This window comes from Prionailurus bengalensis, chromosome E3 (assembly GCF_016509475.1).
Source record: "Prionailurus bengalensis isolate Pbe53 chromosome E3, Fcat_Pben_1.1_paternal_pri, whole genome shotgun sequence".
NCBI lineage: Eukaryota > Metazoa > Chordata > Mammalia > Carnivora > Felidae > Prionailurus > Prionailurus bengalensis.
This window is the reverse complement of record NC_057357.1, coordinates 3,250,899-3,272,361: the sequence shown is the minus strand read 5'-3', so window position 1 is coordinate 3,272,361 and position 21,463 is coordinate 3,250,899. Positions and strand designations below refer to the sequence as shown.

The following is a 21,463-nucleotide window of genomic DNA, read 5'->3' as shown; positions in this document are numbered from 1 at the left end:
CCCACCCCCCATCAACCCTCAGTTTATTCTCAGTTTTTAAGAGTCTCTTATGGTTTGGCTACCTCCCTAGCTTTTTTTTTTTTCTCCCCCTCCCCCATTGGTCTTCTGTTGCTAAGTGAAATATGTCATACAGAGAAAGACAGATACCTTATGTTTTCACTCTTGTGTGCACTCCCAGATTTCAAAGCATACCACAAAGCTACAGTAATTTTAAAAGTATGGTATTGATAAATAAATACACACACACACTCAATATAATAGATTTAAGAGACCAGAAATAAACACACACAAGTATGAACAATAAATCTACCTACCAAAAAGGGCCAACCACACACAGGAGAGAAACGACTGCCTCCTTCAATAAATGGTGCTGGGAAAATTGGACAGCAACATGTAAAATGTGAAACTAGACCACTATCTTACATCATATACATATTAACTCATAATGGATTAAATACTTGAATGTAAGATCCAAAACTCCCAGAAGAAAACATAGGCAGTAAGCTCTCTGACATCAGTCTTGTTGACATCTTTGTGGATCTGACTCTAAAGGGAAACAAATGCAAAAATAAACAAACAGGACTATGTCAACCTAAAAAAGCTTCTGTGCAGCAAAAAAAAACCTCATCAAAACAAAACAGCAACCTACTTAATGAGAGAAGATACTTGCAAACCAGGTAACTGATAAGGGGGTAATGCCCCAAAAATATAAAGAACTTATACAATTCAACAACATTTTCCAAAGAAGACATAAAAATAGCCAACAGGTATATGAAAAGACACTCAACATCACTAATTACTGGGGAAATGCAAATTAAAACCACAATGACATACCAACTTACACCTATTAGAACTACTATTATCAAAAACACAAGAAATGACAAGTGTTGGAGAGGACATGGAGAAAAGGAAGGCTTCACACACTGTTGATGGGATTGTGAATTGGTGAAGCCACTATGGAAAATATCAGAGAATCCTCAAGAACAGAACTACCATATGACTCAGCTATTCCAATTTTGGGTAGTTAGTCAAAGAATACCAAAACACCACTTCAAAAACATACATGGATGCCTATGTTAATTACAGCATTATTTACAACAGCCAAGATATGGAAAGAACCTAAGTGTCCATGGATAGATGAAGAAGATAGATGTATGCAGCAGACTGCTACTCAGCCATAAACAATGAAACACTGCCATCTGCAACAACATAGATGGACCTTGAAGGGATGATGCACTAAGTCAGAGAAAGACAAATACCGTATGATTTCAGTCCTATGTGGAATCCAAAAAAATCCCAAACAAATGAACAAAATACACTCAGATACAAAGAACAGACTGATGGTTACTAAAGGGGAAGGGGCTGGGGCAAAATGGGTGAAGGAAGTCAAGTGAACAGTGATAAACGGAAACATTTCCGGTGATGATGTTTCTGTAGTGTGTATTTTCTAATGATAAAGCTATAAGCCTGAAACGCATGTAATAAAAGGAAATACTAGACATGTAATGTACAACATGATGACTACGGTTAACACTGCTCTATGATAAACAGGAAAACTGTCAAGAGAGCAAATCCTAAGAGTTCTCATCACAAGGAGCAAATTTTCATTTCTCCTTTATATGAGACGGATGGATGTTAGGCTGAACCTACAGCAATAGTCATTTCACATATATGTAAATCAAACCATCATGCTGTATATCCTAAATTTACGCATGAAATGAATGTCCATTATTTCTCAAAACTGGAAGAAAAAAAAACACAGCTTGCTGTTCATGTAAATTGATCATTACACTGATTCAGCGTCAATCAAGGAAATGCCTGGAGTTCTTGCAGGTTCTGCCAGATGCATCTGAATCACTGTCTGGGGCTGAACCCCTGGAGCCAGGGGACACCAGAAGGGGCCACAGCTCACTGCCCACAGGCTGATGACCCAGGATTCCCTCATCTAAACTGCAGTCCAAGAAACCTCATATGCTCTGAAATAAACTCAAATTAAGTGAGCCCAGAAATTAAAGAGGAGTCTAATTCATTTTTACTTTGATTTTGAGGCTTCTGAGAAAACTGTCAAATTCCATGGTATCAGCATCCTTCTCGATTTTTTAAGATTGAGTTTCAAAAGTTTTCTTTTCACAATACAAATTTACTTACTTTCCATTTCAAGAGACTTCAGTTGATATGCCTCGAAATACCTTAAAATTTTAAAATGGCAATGTATCACTAAATCCTGTGTTATATTAGGAAAAGTTAAATTTCAGAGGAAAAATACAGAAATTTCAAGAATTTCATGATCCTCTGTCAGTCTACAGGCTACAGTCAATTTTGGTCAAGCACAGGGTTGAAGCCAGAGTGCTTTGCCTTAGGAGTCACATTTTAAGTCACTTTCCCTGATAGTGCCCACATACTGATTTCTCTAATTCCGGAGATATACCAAAACCATTTTCAACACTTTTTGTCTAGTTCAACATTATATGAAAAGTTTTGTCTTGCTCTAGAAGCAGCAAAAAATACACAAAAGATCTTATTTCTTTTAACACAGATCAGTAACTGAACAAATTACCTACCCTCAAGGAGCACTTATTTTGAGATGGTTGTAACAACTAGTATTTAAACTGAGCATCTGCTTAAGATATCTAAGATACTTGACTACAAAGACCATGAACTGGCACCAGATCTGATTTCTGGTGACTTATTTGTTAAGAACAAAAATTAGTCCATGTCCCATCTTTAGGGTTTTCATATGCCAACCACAAGAAAAAATCAACCAATATTAAACAAGACTCCTTTTTCCAAGGAAGAACTCTAACACTGAGAGAGACAGTTCTGAATGCTAGGAAGCAACTTGAGATCTTATTCTGTATAATATAAAAACATTTTTTTAGTTTACATGTAGCTTTCTCTGTAGACTTCAAGGCTTTATGTGTAAAATAATAAATTATAGAGGGAGAAAAAAAAAAACAGAAGAAAGCTCTAATTGCAAAGGAGGGCAAAAATGTCTGGAAATTAGGATCAGATGTCTAGAAGGTCTAACTCTTTCCGTGTGTCTATGCAAGTAAGGGAGCTGGGGAGCAAGAGCGGGGAATTTGTGTGTGAGGCAGAAACACCTGGAGTGTCTTAATCCCACATGCCAGAAAAGAACAGGAGAAGGGGCAATCAACGTGGAAGAACTGTTTCAAAAGGGCAGAAGAATCGTGATTCTACCACACCATAATCCTCTCACCACTTCTGGGCTATTCTATTAAGCAAAGAGAAACTCATTTTCTCTCTCCCTCAGAAAGCCTTGGTACATAGTCAAGCCATCACCTCTTTAAATGTTCAAATTTTCAGAAAAGTAAATGGGGAATAAAGGATTATTAAGACTAGGTTAGACTTAGGCAAATGGAAAAGGAAATCGGACTTTTAATACCTAGAAACAGCACAAAAGTGAAGTTCTTGAACAGAACATTTCAAATGTGGTTTAAGTGCTGTATTTCTATGTATTTCCTTCCATGATTATAGTTCCACAGCCGACAGGTGATTTGAGTTGGCAATAAGCAGACCAGCGACATGCAAGCCATTACTAAGTACCTTGGGAGTAGATAACCGATTCTTGCTCTCCACTGCAGCATACAAGGATAAACAAAGGGACAAAAACATTAAGAATAAAAGCCAACAGTATATATCCATCATCCAAGTAGTGAAAACCTATCAGCACCAAGAAGCCAAAAAACCACAGAACAAACTGCCAAAATGTAAGCTGGCTTGCTTAGATCACACCAGCTGGTGTGTACAGATGGAAATCACACGGATATGAATTAGTACCTTAAACTCACCAGGTCTAAGCCCCCAGATGCTCTTACAGGCACTCAACTCCCTCCAAGCATCCTGACTCCTCCAAGCATGACTGCTTGACAGACCCCTGTTAAGTGAGAACCAGGCATCCCCTGTGAAAAGGGTGGGGGATTCCCAGTTAGACTTCTTGTACCCTGAAGCAGAACATCAAAATAGCTTATTAAGGCAGCTCACCTAGTTTAGAGACATCATATTTTTCTATTTTGTACACACCACACCCTGCATACCCCATGTGGCCCCAATGCCTTGGACTTACCATTATCCTGAGAGCTTTTAGGGAACAATGGGGCTGTATCCCCATCTTCCCCATACTCTCCCCAGTCACGATTGGCCCTATGGACTGGCCTCCTAGGACCGGCCCCAGATAGGCCCACACTGTTGAAGTGCTTCTGTGGAGTATCAGCCCCACATTTATGACTCTCTACCGGTTGCCATCTGTATCCAAATCTCAGTTCTATCCCAGCTGAAGTCCCAGACACAAAAAGAATCATTATGCCAGGTGACTTGAAAAATTTCAAATGCTGACATTAAATTCGCTCTGAAGTATCAACAGAAATATTCCTTCTCCGTGAGGTTTTACAATAAACTACAACTGATAGTACTTAATGCAATGACAGAGATGATATGATAGGTCAGTAAAGTCATCAACAAACCAAGAAATCTCAAAAAGTATAAGAAATACCTAATGTTATTTGTTGGGCAAAGGATGGGGAGGGAAGAGGGAAAGAATACAAACAATGGATTAGAAGAAGGGACAATCAAGGTTAAGTTAAAAGGTCAAGAAATATGTAATGCCTTCTGTGTATATTATTTTAGTGGAGGAAGGAGAAACACATTAGGCGTTCATTTGATCTATTAATGAGCACAATAATAGCTATGATTTATTAAGCAAGACACTGTGCTAAAGGCTTTACATACGCTATTTCTTCTAATGCTTACAAAACCCTCCTGAAGAGATACTAACTTCTCATTTTATAAAGGAGCAACTGAAACACAGGTTATGTAACTTGCCCGAGATCACAAAGCTCATCAAGGGCAAAGCCAGGATTTTAACCCACCTCTAAAACTCATGACACTATCATGTTATAATGCCACTACACTGTTGGCAAGGGCTTAAAAGCACATTTTCCATGCATTTAAAAATGAGATAGATACATACACGTGCTACTATGAAATGATCTTGAAGTCACAGTGTTAAGTGAAAAGGGACAAGTATGCTGAGGCCAGTCTCCAACGTAACAGTACGCTACCTTTTGCATAAAGTCAAAGGGCTGGAAGAAAAAATATCTATTGTTGCATACGCAAAAAAAAATCAATGAAACAATATTCAAACCTGGAACAGTGATGACTTCAGAGAGGACCAGGTGACTGAGGATCAGAAAAGAAAAGCCTGTTCACTACACATACTTTGGCATGGCATGACCTTTTAACCTACTCATGTAATTTTTCACAAGAAAAAGCACTACATAATAAAACACAATGGAACTATAAAAGCTAAAATTCTATGATGAAGGATACCTTAAGCCTCTCCTTATCAAGGCTAAATAAAATTTAAAAATTTACAAATAAAGGCACACCTATTTTAGTCAAGCATACTGTCTAGATGTCATCACTATGAAGAGTGCCTAGTAACACCGCTCACACATCCTCAACATGGACCAAACGTGCTGCCACACATTGAAAGAGGAAACGAACTCCTGTGAACATGGGAGGAAAGACTGCAGGTCGGAAACGTTAGTGCGACAGGGAAGAAACAAGTCCACTCGGAAATCATCAGTGGACATAGAGGATGGAGTGAAGGCGGGCCCACCCCTGGCAGGCCCAGGGAACACAGCTACACAACAGAGCTGAGCTGCAGAAATGAGGAAGGAAACTGAAGGCACAGAAGCATCTAAAGCAAGGTTAGGAAAAAGAATTCCCACTCCCCAATTAGTCTGGAAAGTGGGAAGATGAAAACAAAATCAAAACACACGAAGACCAGTTTCATTTGTTGTAGTTCATTGAATAAAATGCCTATTCAGAATCAACATATGTTCCTTTGCTTGCCCTGAAGTATTTCCTTTTAGAACTTCTATAATTTATTTACATGGTTCAATATTATTGGTAATGATTATTAAGCACCATGCCCCGTCTTTTAAAAGGTTTGAATACCATCTGCTCAAAGAAAATCAACTCTGACCAGCTCAAGCAAAAAGGAGGATATGCTGAAAAACAGACTCAAGGAAAAGCTGAACATCCCAACTTCAGGACAGGCAAGAAGCAGGGCAGCTCTGAGGATGCAGAAGTCGAGCATCACGAGAACACTTCAAGAGATGATACAGCAGAAAAATGGCCAATGGAGGCCCCTGCTGTGTACCGGGGCCATTCCCAGAAAACAGTACATTTCTGTAAGCCAGGTGCCACCCTAACTGTAGCCTACTACACTACCACACTCATACCTAACACTCTAATTTACATTTATATTGCATTTAATATAAATGTATTAACTTCTTAATTTATGTAAAATATTTTACCGAAAATCACTCCTAATTTTCAAGTACATGCTTCAAAATTTTTGTACTTAATACCGTAAGAACTTCCATTTATTGATTTGATACCAGAGTTGTTACCGGGAGAATTTGACAGGAGAGTCATAAAATAAAGATTAAGCAGCACTAACCAGAAATCGATGGTACAAATGTGTTTATCCATCCATCTTTCACAGGAGTTTTTGTTTTGACTTTTCTTTTTTATTTTTAGGTTTATCTATTTTGAGACAGAGACAGTGCAAGCAGGGCAGGGGCAGAGAGGGAGGGAGGGAGGGAGGGAGGGAGGGAGGGAGGGAGGGAGAGTGAAGCCCAAGTATGCTATGCACAGCACAGAGCCCAGCGTGGGGCTCGAACCCACAAACTGTGACATCGTGACCTGAGCCAAAACCACAAGTCGGGTGCTTAACCAATTGAGCCACCCAGGCACCCCAAGCTTCTGCTCTTACAGGGAGTCCCTAATTTACGATACTGTAGGTCTTTTCAAGTAAATGAAGAAAATAAGGCCCAACACAATCATTTATGTTCCCTCCAAAAGAAAAACACACCAAAATCTCAGGTGCCCATTAATGGAATCTCAGCCTAAACCACTAAACTACTTTAATACACAGTCCTCCTAAAACCCACTTATACCACATTATAGTAAATAATTGCTTTCATAATTTTTTAAAAAGTTATAAATGCTTACTGTGTTTGAAAGTTACAGCATTCAGAAAATTTTCCTGTAACACAGATAAACACAGCGTTCACATTGTTTCATACTCGTTGCATAGATTATAAAAGAGCTTCCTGTTTCTGACTTATTATATACCCTTTACTTTTTAAATCTCCACTTTTCTAGAAGATTTTGTATTATTCCAAAAGCAATCGAAGCCCCATTACAGACCTTCAGAAAATAGAGCAAAGTCAAAGAAAACAAAACATCCACGTTTTTACTCACCAAGAGACAGCTGCTACTAACATCTTGGTGTGCTGCGTCCAAGCCCCTTTCCCGTTTACTTGTGTCTAAATGACATCATCAGAGAAATTTCCCACCACGTGCGTTCAGGTCACTGCAGAGGGGCCGCACACTGCAAGGACTAAGGGCAGGGGCTCTGGGGTGCACCAAACCTGCATTCAAAACCCAGTTCCACCACTTATTAAGTGGTGACCTTAACCTCTTTACACCCTAATTTCTTCCTTTGTACAAGATTCTGTGTAGAAAGGCCCTATCACGGGGCGCAATGCAGGAGCATTCAGTAAAGACAAGCTATCACCTTGCACAAAGCACACTATGTAACCTCATCTTTCACGTAATGTATTCTGAACATTTTTCCATGCCAATTAGATCCACTTCTACAACACGCTTAATACAAACACAGCACAGCAATTTGTCTACACCGCATCAGCCCCTAGAAAAGACGCCAGAAAAACTCAGATCCCCATCATTTTGGTCAGGGTCACCTGCTACTACCACACATAGAGATAGGACTCCAACCAACCCAACTTGTTCCCTAAAATGGGGGAATGAGAGAGCAGATCAGGACTCCCAATGCTTCCTCACTAGCTGAGTTAGGAAAAGTCAAGGGGAAAGGGAGGTTTGGCTGGGGTTATTTGTTTTTTGGTTTGTTTGTTTGTTTTTTTTTTTTACTAACATGTTTATTGTCAATAACACCTATGATGAAATTCAGTTTATTTACCCAAGAAAGAACTTTTAAAGCAAATAAACTGTGGTTTCACAAAAAAAAAACTTTAAGCTGCATTTGAAGTTAATGAAATGCTAAATCATAAATTTTCACTCATTCCATCTCCATCAACACAGAAGCATATTACAACTTAGGTTTCATACTTTTGATTCCACAGGGAACAGCAGTTAGAGATACAGATGACCTTTGCTTTTCTACCTAGAATACTCCAAGATACTAGCTTTAAGTAATTTTCAAAGTCCGGGAGTTTGTTAACAACAACCAGCTAACAATATCAAGCTGCCACAAAACCACAACGTATACATTCTCACCTTCCATTAATTCTCACTCACTGAGCTTCTTTTATACCTTAACTATGTTCCTATGTATGCTCTTATTTTTAAATGTTAAAAACAATTTTTCCTTGTGAATTTAATCTAACTCCCTGAGAGCCAAGTATAAATTTTTTTCACAGCTAAGACCCCAATTTGGACTGTAAAGAAGGTCATTTTGCAAAGTGTCCTTTTATCAGCAAAAACCTGTCATTATCGAGACACTGAATTCCTCACTGTTGCTCAGTTTCTTTCTACCTGAATCCTTCATCTGTGTTCCCCAAGTCCTACTCTGACATCCTCTGACATGACCTGCCTACTTGTATCCCTAAATCCTGATGAAGTTCATCTCTCACATTCTGAACGCTCTGTATGGCTTAAAGGGCTCTTCACAATCAACTGTACTGTATTTTATGTGTTACCGTGTCTCCTCCTCAATAAGCAATAAGCTCCATGAAGGAAGGAACTGGTTTAATCATTGTACCGTTATTGCTTTACACAGTGCCTTGCTCCCTGAAAGCCCTCAGTAAGCACTAAATGAATGAACTCTGCTGCCCTCCCACTTAATCTGTCCACTCCATAGTATCAGTGGGAGCTAATGTTCACTTTTCTCAAACCACAAGGCATGTAATAAATTGGAGGGACTGCTTCCTAAAAACGTACACTTTGCTATTTGCATCTCATTCCCTCCTTCTGGTTTCAATTTCTTTCTTCTTGAAGTAAAAAACATAAACGTAAAAAGCTACCTTTTAATACTTCCTCCAGCAAGTCTACAAGTGATCAACTTTGTCTATCTACAAAGGCTTTATTTCACTTACTCCTGAATATCACTTTACATGGATACAAACAAAACGCCTGCCAGTCTAGACAATGGCTTCCCTCAGGTTGCTTCTGTCTTGTTTCTAGTGTTTCACCTACAACAGGTCTAAGTATAAATTTCTTTTTATTTAGCCAGCTTGGAGTTCACTGAACTTCTTGGAACTCAGGATTCAAGCTCTGCATTTATTATGGAAAACTTCCAAGCATATCTTCAGATAGCATCCCTTCCACTATTTCCTCTTCCTGGAAGCTCGCAGAAGGTAGTACTAGACTTTCCTACGAAAGTTCTGGAGTCTTGGGGTGCCTGGGTGGCTGAGTTAGTTTAGCAGCCAACTCTTGATTTCGGCTCAGGTCATGATCCCAGGGTCGTGGGATCTAGCTCCATACTGGGCTCCACACTGAGCATGGAGCCTGAGATTCTCTCTGCCTCACCCTCTACCCCCTCCCCCTGCTCACATGCACTCTCTAAAAAGAAAATAAATAGGGGCGCCTGGGTGGCTCAGTCGGTTAAGCGTCCGACTTCAGCTCAGGTCACGATTTCACGGTCTGCGAGTTCGAGCCCCGCGTCGGGCTCTGGGCTGATGGCTCAGAGCGTGGAGCCTGCTTCCGATTCCGTGTCTCCCTCTCTCTCTGTCCCTCCCCCATTCACGCTCTGTCTCTCTCGGTCTCAAAAATAAACGTTAAAAAAAAAAAAAAGAAAAGAAATAAAAATAAATTTAAAGTTCATGAGTCTTAACTGCTCATTTTCCATCTCTTTAACCTTCAGTATTCTATTCCAAGCAATTTCCTCAGATCTCCTTAAAAATCAGTAGTTTTCTCATCAATTGTATCTACTCAGCTGTTTCACCTGTCTACTGAGTTTACTTTTAAAAACCCTAATTTTCATTTCTGTAAATTCTCTCTGGACCTTTTCCAGATCTTCTTCTATGATATTCTTTTATTACAGTCTTACCTGTTGTATCTCTAATAATTTTAACCAAGGAATCTCTGGCTTATATCCCAGGAGCACCTCCTGGAGTACCAATTCTCCTTAAAACACGTAAAACACCTGCCCACTCTCCTTGGTACTGATTCATCTCCTTGTTGGCTGGTGATTTTTTTTTTAATTACAAATGGGTTTTTTTTGTTTGTTTGTTTGTTTGTTTTTAAGTAGGCTTCACATTCTACACAGAGCCCAATGCAGGGCTTGAACTCACAACCCTGAGACCAAGACCTGAGCTGAGTGAGATCAAGAGTCGGACACCTAACCAACTGAGCTACCCAGGCACCCTATTGCAAGTTCATCTTCAGCATGAACTGTTTCTACTGAGAATCCTAGATTTTTCATTTGCTCTGCAGAAGAGTTTCACATCTGTTTCTAAGGGCTCCATTTGTTTCCAGTTCTGTACCACATTTCATGCTAATTTCTCAGCTTAAGGGTTAGTCACACTGTAAGAAATGTTAAATTTTTAACCCACCTCAATATAATGCAGTGCTTTGGGATTCAGATGTTTATTTCTAATTATGTACAACCCCAGGAAGACCACGTTTCTTTACACTTCTTTAACTAGGTTTTTCTGTCCACAGGTGGGACACCCTTCAAGGTTTTATGTAACAAGACCTCAACTCCAACTTCCTTCTTCATGGAGAGCTAAGGCCGTGTCTCCTGCTGCTTCATGACATCCTCAGGACCAACCCTTGGAACCTACATCCAGATCTGAAACCAAGGCAAGCCTTTAGTTCCTAATTACAACTTGGCTGTGAGTTCTTTCACTTTTGGCACATAGGATTTCCTGGCCTATCGGGCTCGGGAATGCTTTTGTTCGTCCTTAGTTTATTTTATCCAGTTTCTAGGTGTTTGCAGCAGGGTAGGGGTGTAAGTGCCCTAGATCAATCAGCTCTGCTGGCAATATTGCTAGAAACCTGAAATGGCCACAAAATATGAAAATGAAATGATCACTTCAGAGAATCGTGAGGATTACTCAGCATCTTGCCAGATGACAACAGCTAACTTTTTTTCAGCCTTGAAAACAGTTTTCAAATGGGAAGAAGCAAATATTCCCAAAGCATTTTAAGATCATTTTGCCACTATGCACTTCAAATGCCTTCATAGTTGTTTTTTCTTGAGTTTCAACAGAAAGAAAATTTCAACAAAGAACACCTGTTGATTCCATTTTCTCACTATCCATTCATTCTGTAATCAACTTCAATCTGCTTCCTAGTCCTACAACTCTAGTGAAATTATACTCAAAGTATCAACATTTCCTGCCTCATCAACAAATCCAAAGGCCTGTTCTTGGCTCTCATCTTTTTCACCTGTCTTCAGCAATACCATTCCAATTTTCCACCCTACTATCACCCAGTTCAGACACTTACTCCAGCATTATCACCATCATTCTCTAACTCACTCCCATCACCCCAATCTCTTCCTCCCCCGCTTTATCAAGCCAGTCTCAGGCATCGCTATCACTATCCTGTAGTCCTATCAACTGCTCACACATCCCACTCTATCCTACAGTGGCTCATTAGTATCTAGTCCTATGGGAAAAGAAAAGGTAAAGGAGGCAGGATTCCTGTCCACAAGAGTGTAAATAACAAGACCACAACCTAAAACTGACTGGACGTGTGCTATGTACTTGGCAAGGTGCTAAACACCTTGTCTGCAACCATACCAACTGATCCTCACTGCAGCTCTATGAAGCAGGCGCAATTACTATACTGACTTCAGGGATGAGAAATAATGCTTAAAGATGACTAAGTAGCCGGCCCTAGGAAGCACAGCTAGCAAGTGGCTGAGTCAATTTTATGGCAATCCCATCCTCTTAAAAAATATGCTATACCTTCACCACAAGTATTTATAGTAAAAGCCCAGACCTCACCTCTGATTGAAAAACGCATATCCAACACCACCTTAACAGCTGTTTGGATGCCTCCAAAGTACCTCGCATTAATATATCCAAAACCAAAAACATGATCATACTGCCCAAACTCAAGCGGTCCAACCTCAGCAAATGACCGCCCTAACCAATGAGTCATGCCAGCCAGAAAAACCTCACCATCACCCGGGACACATTTTCATTCACCCTCCATAACCAACCTATTACCAAATCCTGTCCTTCTTCTGGTTTGATTTTTTGGTCTCCCAAGTCTTTCTCTACTCCATCCACATCAGTCCATCTCCAACAACACTACCAACCTAGTCTCACCTACTACGTTCTCTCAACTCAATTGCTGATACAGCCTAACTTGTCTATAGACATTTATTCCAGTTTTCCCCATTCTTTCAGTTTTGCAACCAAAATGCTCTTTCCCCTTGTCAAGGTAATGCTTTTATGATACTAATCTGACCATTTAACAGATTTTCGATTCTGGGCCAAAGTTTTAAGTCCATCTTTTATTTCAGGTTCTGAAGCATTAGAAATGCAAAGACTGATGATATCTGGGTTTCAGTCACAAAGGTAAGGTCAATTTTCAGTGACAGTCAAGAGGTACACCAACACAGGAAGAGAAGCAACCGGAGAGGATGACAGGACAATACCTGAGAGGTTTTGAAACACTTGGCTCTAGTTATTCCCAACGTGGAGCTGAATCCTAAATTTGTCAAGTTTCAAGGTATCCTTCTTGTTACACTGTGATACCCCAGGATGCCTCCAATGAAATCTTTTAAGTAGTTCAGACTGAGTTTCTAGCTTGCGGCCAAGAGCCTTAGCTAAGAAAAAAGAAAACAAAAGCAAAAACAAAAAACCTTAGAAGAGCCAACAAGACCCTCTTAGAAAAAGGGGATGTGGCAAAAATAAAACAAATTCTACATTAAGTAAAGATATCTTTGGCCAGAAAATATATAAACAAGTTCAATGCTTATAAACCCATGTATCCTTTTAAAGGTGCTACATAAAATGCTGTAGGGTAAGAGCCATTTTTTTTTTTTTTTTTTTACATTCTGCAAATCATCACAGCTTACCATGAAGCTAACTGCTGAGCAACAAAATTAGAAAAGCAGGACTATACAATAATATAAATCATAAAGTTGCATATTTCAAAACCCACTCCCTCTGGCTAATAGCTTATACATGTGTTCATGTCAAGAAAATGTCTTCTTCCAGTAATACCTTAGCACTATTCTATTTTCTGGTTGTGATTTGCATTATCAGGTATTATTAACTCACCTTGCTCATAGCCAAAAATTTTATTACATAAGTATGCTGTGAAGTAGTGTTAACCAAGGAAGGCAAAAAATTAGCTGTGGAAACTACAGATTATATCCTCTATAAACACTTTTTCTGTTGCCATCTGGTGGTTCATGTATTAAATCAACACTGACATCCAACGTATAGAAGGGCTTGGTCCACAAAATAAAAATCTGTTCTTTTTCCACCACATGTAAAATAGAGGGAGAAGACAAGGTAGAACTGACCTTCACTTTGAAAACAGGCCCTCCTTCATGAGAAACCCATAAATACACAAAATAAGTTAAGGATCGCTGAAGAACCCACAGAAACTACCACCTCTGGAGATAATCATCCTTAATGTAAGGTAGGATACATTATACCTATGTGACACAAGCTAAGAAATCCCTCCTTAACCCAAATCTAAATTTTTCCTATCTAGTCATCTACTCGGGTTGCTACAATTCCCACCACCAATTACTCCTTATAAAAGTAACTACTTTTCAAGTAGCCATAGCCATTCTTTGGTTACCTCCCTAGGTCTTTTTTTTCTTGGAAAGATAATTCATCTTCGTAAAACCACACTTACATATATGACAGCTTCCAAACCTCTTACGAGAAGGAATCATGTCCAGAATACAAAGAGTTCTGAAAGGGAGAAAAAGCAACAGAAGACTGCACCAGAGGCTGATTTTGTCTATGTAACAATATAGGCCCACAAGTCTAGCCCATTCTCTACAGTCCGTATCTCCAAAGGCTGGCCTTGTCAATTAAAAAATATATACTTAGCAAAGCTAAAAACAGTGCAGAAACTATAGTCTTAGCCCATGTTCAACAAGCTAATCTGCAAAGATCAGTAAATAGATTTACTTGACTGACACAGGCTGTCAAGAAATTGAATTGATAGCTGTTATCTTCACTAGACATTGTATATCAATAGAGTGCCAGCTAAGCCTGTTAAAGTGAAAAAATAGTTGTGTTAATTTTGAGGGCCTTTTGACTTACTAAAAGTCCTAAGGAATACAATTAACCAATGTAACATTCAGTTGAGCACAGAAATATCAACACCATCTACCAATCTTTTTAAATTATTGATGGTCACTATCCTATAAATATAAGCATTCTTGTATCATCACTATCTCCTATCTTTTAAAATTTCTCTGCATTACCTCCAGTAGATTTCAATTACTCTTGCCCTTTCTTCTTCCAGCCATTTAAATAAATAAGCATTTCATAATTTTAAGGAAATTTATTTCTCCAAACTGCAGGCTTACACTGATAAATTATGGCACTAATTCATTTTACAGAACCTAAAGTTTTGAACAGGAACCATTTTCAGGCTAGAGTAAATACATCACGTGTTAGACAGCAGGAGAAATACTATATTGCATCTTAGTTGTCTTTGACATTGTAAATACCCTGGCAAAAGTAAAAGGAGAATTAGGTTCTAAGAGCTAAGACATACGGAGTTATAGAATCCCCAGATAGGAGACACACAGAGTCTGGTAAACGGCACGAAGTATAAGACAACATACAAAAGATCAGAGAATCAGGCAGAATGACTGAGAGGATCTAGTCTAACCCCCTCCTTTCACAGGTGAGAAAACAGACTCAGAGAGACTAACAGACTTGCTCTTAATACAAGTTAGCTACAGAATGAAATAAAAACGTCTACAGACACAGCTCAAAGCCTTTTCCATTCACCACATCCATGTTTCTAGCAAAACTTTACCAAAGTATCCTCATCCCCACAATACCCACAAAAGACGGCGGGGCCAGGGGCCAGGCTAAGGCAATGAGTCTCTAGCTTTAGAGCTGCCTGTCAAGAGGCCCAACTACCTAAAGACTACAATAGCAAATATATAAGTAACTGGAGTTTCCTAAAGCAGGGCTCCCATAACATCATTCATCCATTTTTATATTTGAATACATCAAGAATAGCATTAATAGAATGAAGTTCGAAAAATAATTTATTTCTCCCGCACAGGTCTCAGACATGGGATAAGTAAGTGCCAGATAAGTCTCTGTCCGACTCTGATAGGCTTTTGCATTTCAGAGATTCACTGAAAACTTTCAGACTAGGGGCACCTGGGTGGCTCAGTCGGTTGAGCATCCAACTACAGCTTAGGTTATGATCTCCCCGTTCCTGAGTTCGAGCCCTACATCAGGCTTGCTGCTGTCAGGCTGTCAGCCTGTCAGCGCAGAGCCCACCCTGGATCCTCGGTCCCCCTCTCTGTCCCTCCCCTGGCTTGTGCTCTCCTGAAAATAATTAAAAACAAAAACAAGAAAACTTGAGACTAATTTCATAGGCTAATACAAAAGGATGGCAGGAGGAGCCATTTTCTGTCCCAGCTGACAAAATTTATTGGTCTGTTGGGATCACGGGTACTCATGTTTGTTTTTATTGAAAGGGATTTACCAATTTAGGGAGAAATTTAAGAAAATACCTTATAGGTATGTTGGACTCTAATTACAATTAAAAAAAAACTATACAAATTGAAATGCTCAATTACATTAGGTAGAAACGTACCATGACTTAGGAGGAATATTTAAACGAATAAAACTTAAAACATCTTTACTTTTTTGGAAATAATTCTATTTTAACTCCTCTTTACACTATACCTCTCAACCTGATTTTTATTCCCCACCCTCAGTTTTACTCACCTTTCACGGAGTTGGACTTCAAGGGTCCGCTCTTCAAACTACTGCTTGTATTACTTCTTGCAGAAATTTCAAGTGTGACCTCGTCAAAATCCAGCTTCTATGTTTTCCTACTCACTCTGTGTCTGTTCCATTCTCAAGATTCGGTCAACCAACATTACTGGTCTCTGATCAAGGAGACACCTAGAGGCCCAAGTCCATGTTTCACAACAAAAAAATATGCAAGGGGGCACCTGGGTGGCTCAGTGAGTTAAGCATCTGACTCTTGATTCCAGCTCAGTTCACCACCTCACACTTTGTGAGTTAGAGCACTGTGTCAGACTTGGCTCTAATGGTGAGGAGTGTGCTTGGGATTCTCTCTTCCCCCTCTCTGCCTGCACACTCACGTGCTCACTCTCAAAATAAATTTTTTAAAAAATGTATGAAAGGACTCTAAGGAGTGCAAATAATACAAAGGCAACTGGTAGATAACATCTTATTTGATTCCACTTAATTACATTACTTGTCAGAGTTCCATCTTGTTTTACCCCAATATTTAAGGGCACAGGAAACTTCCTAGCTAGGTATAATCCCAGTATGTAGCTAACAATTAACTGAGGTTATATAAAAGGCATGGTGAAGCAACAAAAACTCTGTACCTTATAAGCCCCACCTCTTTATTTTCATTTGAAGGACTTAACTACATGTACCTGAATGCAGATAGTCATTTCCCAACTGTCCCTCAAAGAAATGGTTGGTACGCTCCTAGTGGTCAATTCTGGGGTGTTCAAATCCGCCAACAGACTACCACAACCCATTCTCAACTGGAATTTGAGGATTACAGTATGAAAAAAAAATTGTGTGAAATGGCAACCATCATTTTATTATGGGAGAGGAATGGGTATATGGAGAGGTCTAGGCCTATCTCCTCTTCTCTATTTTCCAAATTGTCTAATGGAATGTAACAACAGTAAACAAGGTAACCTGAAATGTGAGGTCCAATACAGTATTTAGAAACACCAACCACCATCTTTCCTCGGTATTGCTCTGACTGCGCTCCCTCCCCACCTAAAGCACGGGCTACAATGGGAGGCACTCCAACCTAGTGGTTATGACACAGACTGTGGATCAAGCAGCCTGCTTTCCATTTTGTTCCATCACTACTAGTCTCAGGAACTTAGTTAACAGCTCAGTGCCTCAGTTTCCCCACAGGTACCATGAGTACCAAATGCTACCTACCTCTCAGGGGTTGTTGTCAAGAGTAAATGAGCCTACCTAGAAAGCACTTAGTGCCCTGCACATAAGAAGGGCTCTAAAAAGGTTAGCTACAGGTGGCTATACATAAGGCCGCATAGAGGGTGATAATTGCTTATTACTGGATTTACAAGACAGTTACCAACCAAGTGGCCAGTTGCCATCTGTTAAACATGCAGTGGCCTAATAAAATTTAATCAGTAAGTATCTGAGCACTTACTAAGTGTAGCACTCTCTATGAAGACTCTCCAGTGAAGCAGGTAGCCTGGAACTCAAGTTACCAAATGAAACTCAAATTACAAAGTTGTAAGAGAAAGGGGGTACAAGATGTAAGAGGAAAAGGTGAAACCAAACGTGTCTGGAAGAACATAAATAAGGCCCCAAAATGAAGCTAGATTTGCAGCAAACCCAATTAGCACAGTTTTGTGATTTTTCCAGCAAACCGGGGGCAGAGAAGCCTAATTAGAAGATCTAACCCAAGGCTGGGGATTGGCCTGAGAAAAGTGGTCCAGGCAAGGATCCAGATAAGCATCCAGACCACACGAAGTCGGACTGAGGATGACAGAGAACAGAGCGAGATTATAGGACTGACCAACACAAGAGTAAAACCACAGGTGATACTAAAGATACAAGCATCACCTGGAGAAGTGATAGCGCTTTACTGAATGCACACATTCGTGCTCCAGAGATCCTCCCAGTCAGAGGCAGAGCCCAGAGAACAGTATTTTTGAATTTCACCAGTGATTCTGAAGCATATCCCAGACTGGCACAAAGTAGGAGCTCAACAGTAGGAACAGAATGAGTGATGAAAGGCTAATTAAATCAGGGAGAAACTTCAAAGTTTAGGATCACAAACATGGAACAAGTTTAAGTGAAAAAGGTTCCAAGTGTATGAAGGTCACTGGAATTGGGGGAGGGGGGCAGTAGTGTACTACAGAACCACAAGATCAGCAACAAGGTTAAAAGGGAAATGGGGTCATGTGATCTCATTTAAAAGGGTTAGAGCAAAGATTCTCAAACTTGGCTGAACATTAGGAACACTTGAGGAGTTTTAAAACCCGATGCCCAGGTCAAACCTCAAACTCTGGGAATGACATCCAGGCTTCAGTGTTTGAAAGCTCCCGGGTGATTCCAATGCATACCCAAGTTCAACAAGCGTGGGGTTAGAGACTCCAGGAAAGCAGCAGGTGACTGGAGTAAGGAAAAGACCTCAGGCAATCAAAGTCCGTGTTCTCCAACTCTGGTGTGTATCAAAATCACCTGGAAAGCAAGCTGTGGCATTACAGGGTCACCAAATTCCCCAGGTAATTCTGATGCACACCAAAGTCCAAGAACCATCAATCTAGGCGACTGGAAATAACTCCAAAGGAGAAACCGAGAACTATAATCAACCCCAAAGCAATAACGGAGAAGGGCACTCCTACCCCTCTCAGCTTGATGAATGAAAACTCTTAACACACGAGGCTATACTGAACATAGGAGGCTGTACTAAACATTACCAGAATCAATAACCCTGTCAAAGGTCTAGCACTAAAGCTAAGGCACCACAGACTTCACGCATGTGATACTTACGACCCAGCCATCCTTCATCTCAGAAGGCGTCCCTCTAAGACACTTATGTCTGGCTCCTCGGTGGGCAATGTAAAGAAAGCGTGCATTGCCACCTGCCCTTGAGCATTAAAGACTCAGGTCTTTAGGAAACTAGAGTTACCCCATACACATACACACACACACACACACACACACACACCCCGATAAGCAGAGTATAACTCGAGAAATTTTCACTATGGTGTTAGAAAGAAACCCCAAGACACATTAAAGTGATATTTCGAACATCTGAACCTGGTGTTTCACATAATGGCCAATTATGTAACTTAGGCTACGTAACTAGACCTAAGTTTTACTAGTCAGCGTTGCACTTTTCTCCCAAAATCTCACAACCAAGCCTAACCCCGTAAAACACGGTTACGAGAAAAACAATTACAGAGAAATTAGGAATCGCTTCACCTAGCTCCACTGTAATATGGTACTTAGGACAAGTTCCAGCTTAGTGTTAAGTATTCCATTTAGAATGTTACATTTCATCTGATAAGATTCACAAGAATATATTCCCTTGCATGTGACCAACTCATCATCCCATCAGAAATCTCTATAGCAGCGCCAGAATTTTCATTTTCAAGATACATGAGCTTTTGTCAAATGGTGACATCTCCCCAGTAATATGAATTTTCAATATGATATAAAAAATGATGGATATATTACACATTTCACAGAGCACAGAGAACAGAAGCCTGTCAATGAATTTAAGATTTGTGACAACCCATTTGAAATTTTACACTCAAAGACCTGTACACTTGCATAAACCATATAAATGGAAAACAAGTACCCGCGTTTTCACTTCCAACAAGGAATAAAATATTTCGTCCTAACAAAGTTTAAGCGTTGCCTTAGTGCATTTTAATTATGCATTTTCATTAACATTACAGCTGTAAAAAAAGCGACACGTCTTACAGCCTTCACAGTGCCACTGAGAACTTGAAATCCTTGCAACAGAGTTCAAAACAAAACCATCAGATTCCTCCTCCCCCACCTTTTGAACGTGTGCACACATCTTCAAATGTGCAAACGTACAGACGGGGCTTACTGCAAAGTGCAATTCACTGGTTGTTGTGTTTTGTTTTGTTGTTTTTTTTTTTTTTAATAAAGACCATTTCTATCTTTAAGGTCATGCCTGAGTGATTCAGATTTCTTCATCCGAACCTGGCTTCTCTAGCAACCCACAGACCCCGTTTCACAAAATGACTTAAGAAGCGCTTTCCTACCCCAGTCGGTCACCGGGCAAACCGAAGCACGCGCGCGCACACAACTGCGACGAGAATCCTCCTAGTAACGCGGGGAGTTACGTGAACCGCGAACCCGGCCACCGGCTTCCACGCAGCACACCCCGAAGGCGGGGGTTACGAAAGCGTCGGGGAGGGGCGGGGAAGGGCCACAGGGCGCACAACGTCAGGTCAGCGCCCAGCAGGAAAGCCGGAGTTACTAGTTCAAGTCCCGGACGGCAGCGCCGAGCTCGTCCCGCCTAGACGTGACCACGTCCCGGCTGTGCCACCGCACGCCGTGGGGAGCGTCTCCGCCGGCCGCTGCGCACGGCTGGTGAAGTGGGGGCGCCCGCGGCCGTCAGTCCCGTCCCTTCCCGCGACAGCCAGCATGTGCCCCCCCTCCCCCCCCCGCACGGCCGAGGAACCCCAAAACCACCCTCCCCAGAGCTGCCAACAGCAGCAGGGCCCCGCGCCCCGGCTGTGAAGACCTCGCCCGAAAGGAGGTCTTGGGCGACCGCCGCCTGCCCGCCGTTCGCTTTCCCTTCATCCCTCTCCGGCGAAGCCAACTTCCCGGGAAAGGATGCTCCGGCCAAACGGGTTCCTACCAGGACCCGGACGGAGGGGGCGAGCGCGGCTCGCGGAGCTGCCGCCCCCCTCCTCGATCCCCCCACTGCGCCCTCTCCGGGAGCGCGGGGAGAGCAGAGCCGCGGGCACCCCGAAGTTTGGCTCCCGGCGGTGTGGCCGCCGCCCCGGGGCTCGGGACCCCGGCAGGACGGCGCCGCGCCCCTGCGGCCGCGCGGAGAAGCCGGGCTCCGACGAGCGGCCGGCTCCAAGTTGGGCGGCGGGGACCGCAAGGCTCCGCTCCCGCCGGCGACACAGCCCGCAGGGCAGCTGCCCGCCACGCGGCCCCGACGGCTCGCCCCGGCCCCGCCGCCCCGGCCCCGCCGCCCCGGCCCCGCGCCTACCTTGAGCCAGCGCCCGGAGCAAGTGCAGCTGCAGCGCCAGGAGCGCCCACCATCCGCGCCGCCGGCCCGCGCTCAACTTTGTCGCCGGCCGCCCGCCGCGCTCCCCCGCGTCCCGGCCGGGGCTCTCGGGCGCCGCGCGGGCTCCCCGGGGCCGCCGCCGCCGCCGCTCGGGGCCGGGCGGGGACCATCGCGGCCGCCCCGGGCCCGCCGCGCCACCGCCGCCGCCGCCGCCGCCGCCCCGGGCCATGCTGAGGAGCGGCCGCCGCCGCCGCCGCCGCCGCCCGCGCCCGGCCTCGGGCCCCGCGAGCGGGACGGGCGGGCGGTGGCCGGCGGCCGAGCGGCCAGGTGCGGGGGCCGGGGGCGGCAGAGGGGCGCGGCGGAGGAGAAGTTGTCAGTGGGGTGAACTGCCGTCACGCCGCCCCCAGCGCCCCCGCGGCCGGAACACCCGGGCCGCGCCGCGTCTCCTGGAGGG

The 21,463-nt window shown here is 42.4% G+C and overlaps 1 protein-coding gene across 1 annotated transcript in view; it reads right to left on the bottom strand.

The window, feature by feature from the left end:
• SDK1 (sidekick cell adhesion molecule 1) overlaps window positions 1–21,238 on the bottom strand; it is an 883,215-nt gene extending 861,977 nt beyond the window's left edge. The window contains exon 1 of the mRNA XM_043561368.1: window positions 20,992–21,238. Within this exon, the coding sequence (XP_043417303.1) occupies window positions 20,992–21,238 (247 nt within the window). The remainder of the gene's footprint in view (window positions 1–20,991) is intronic.
• Between the last annotated feature and the right edge of the window lie 225 nt (window positions 21,239–21,463).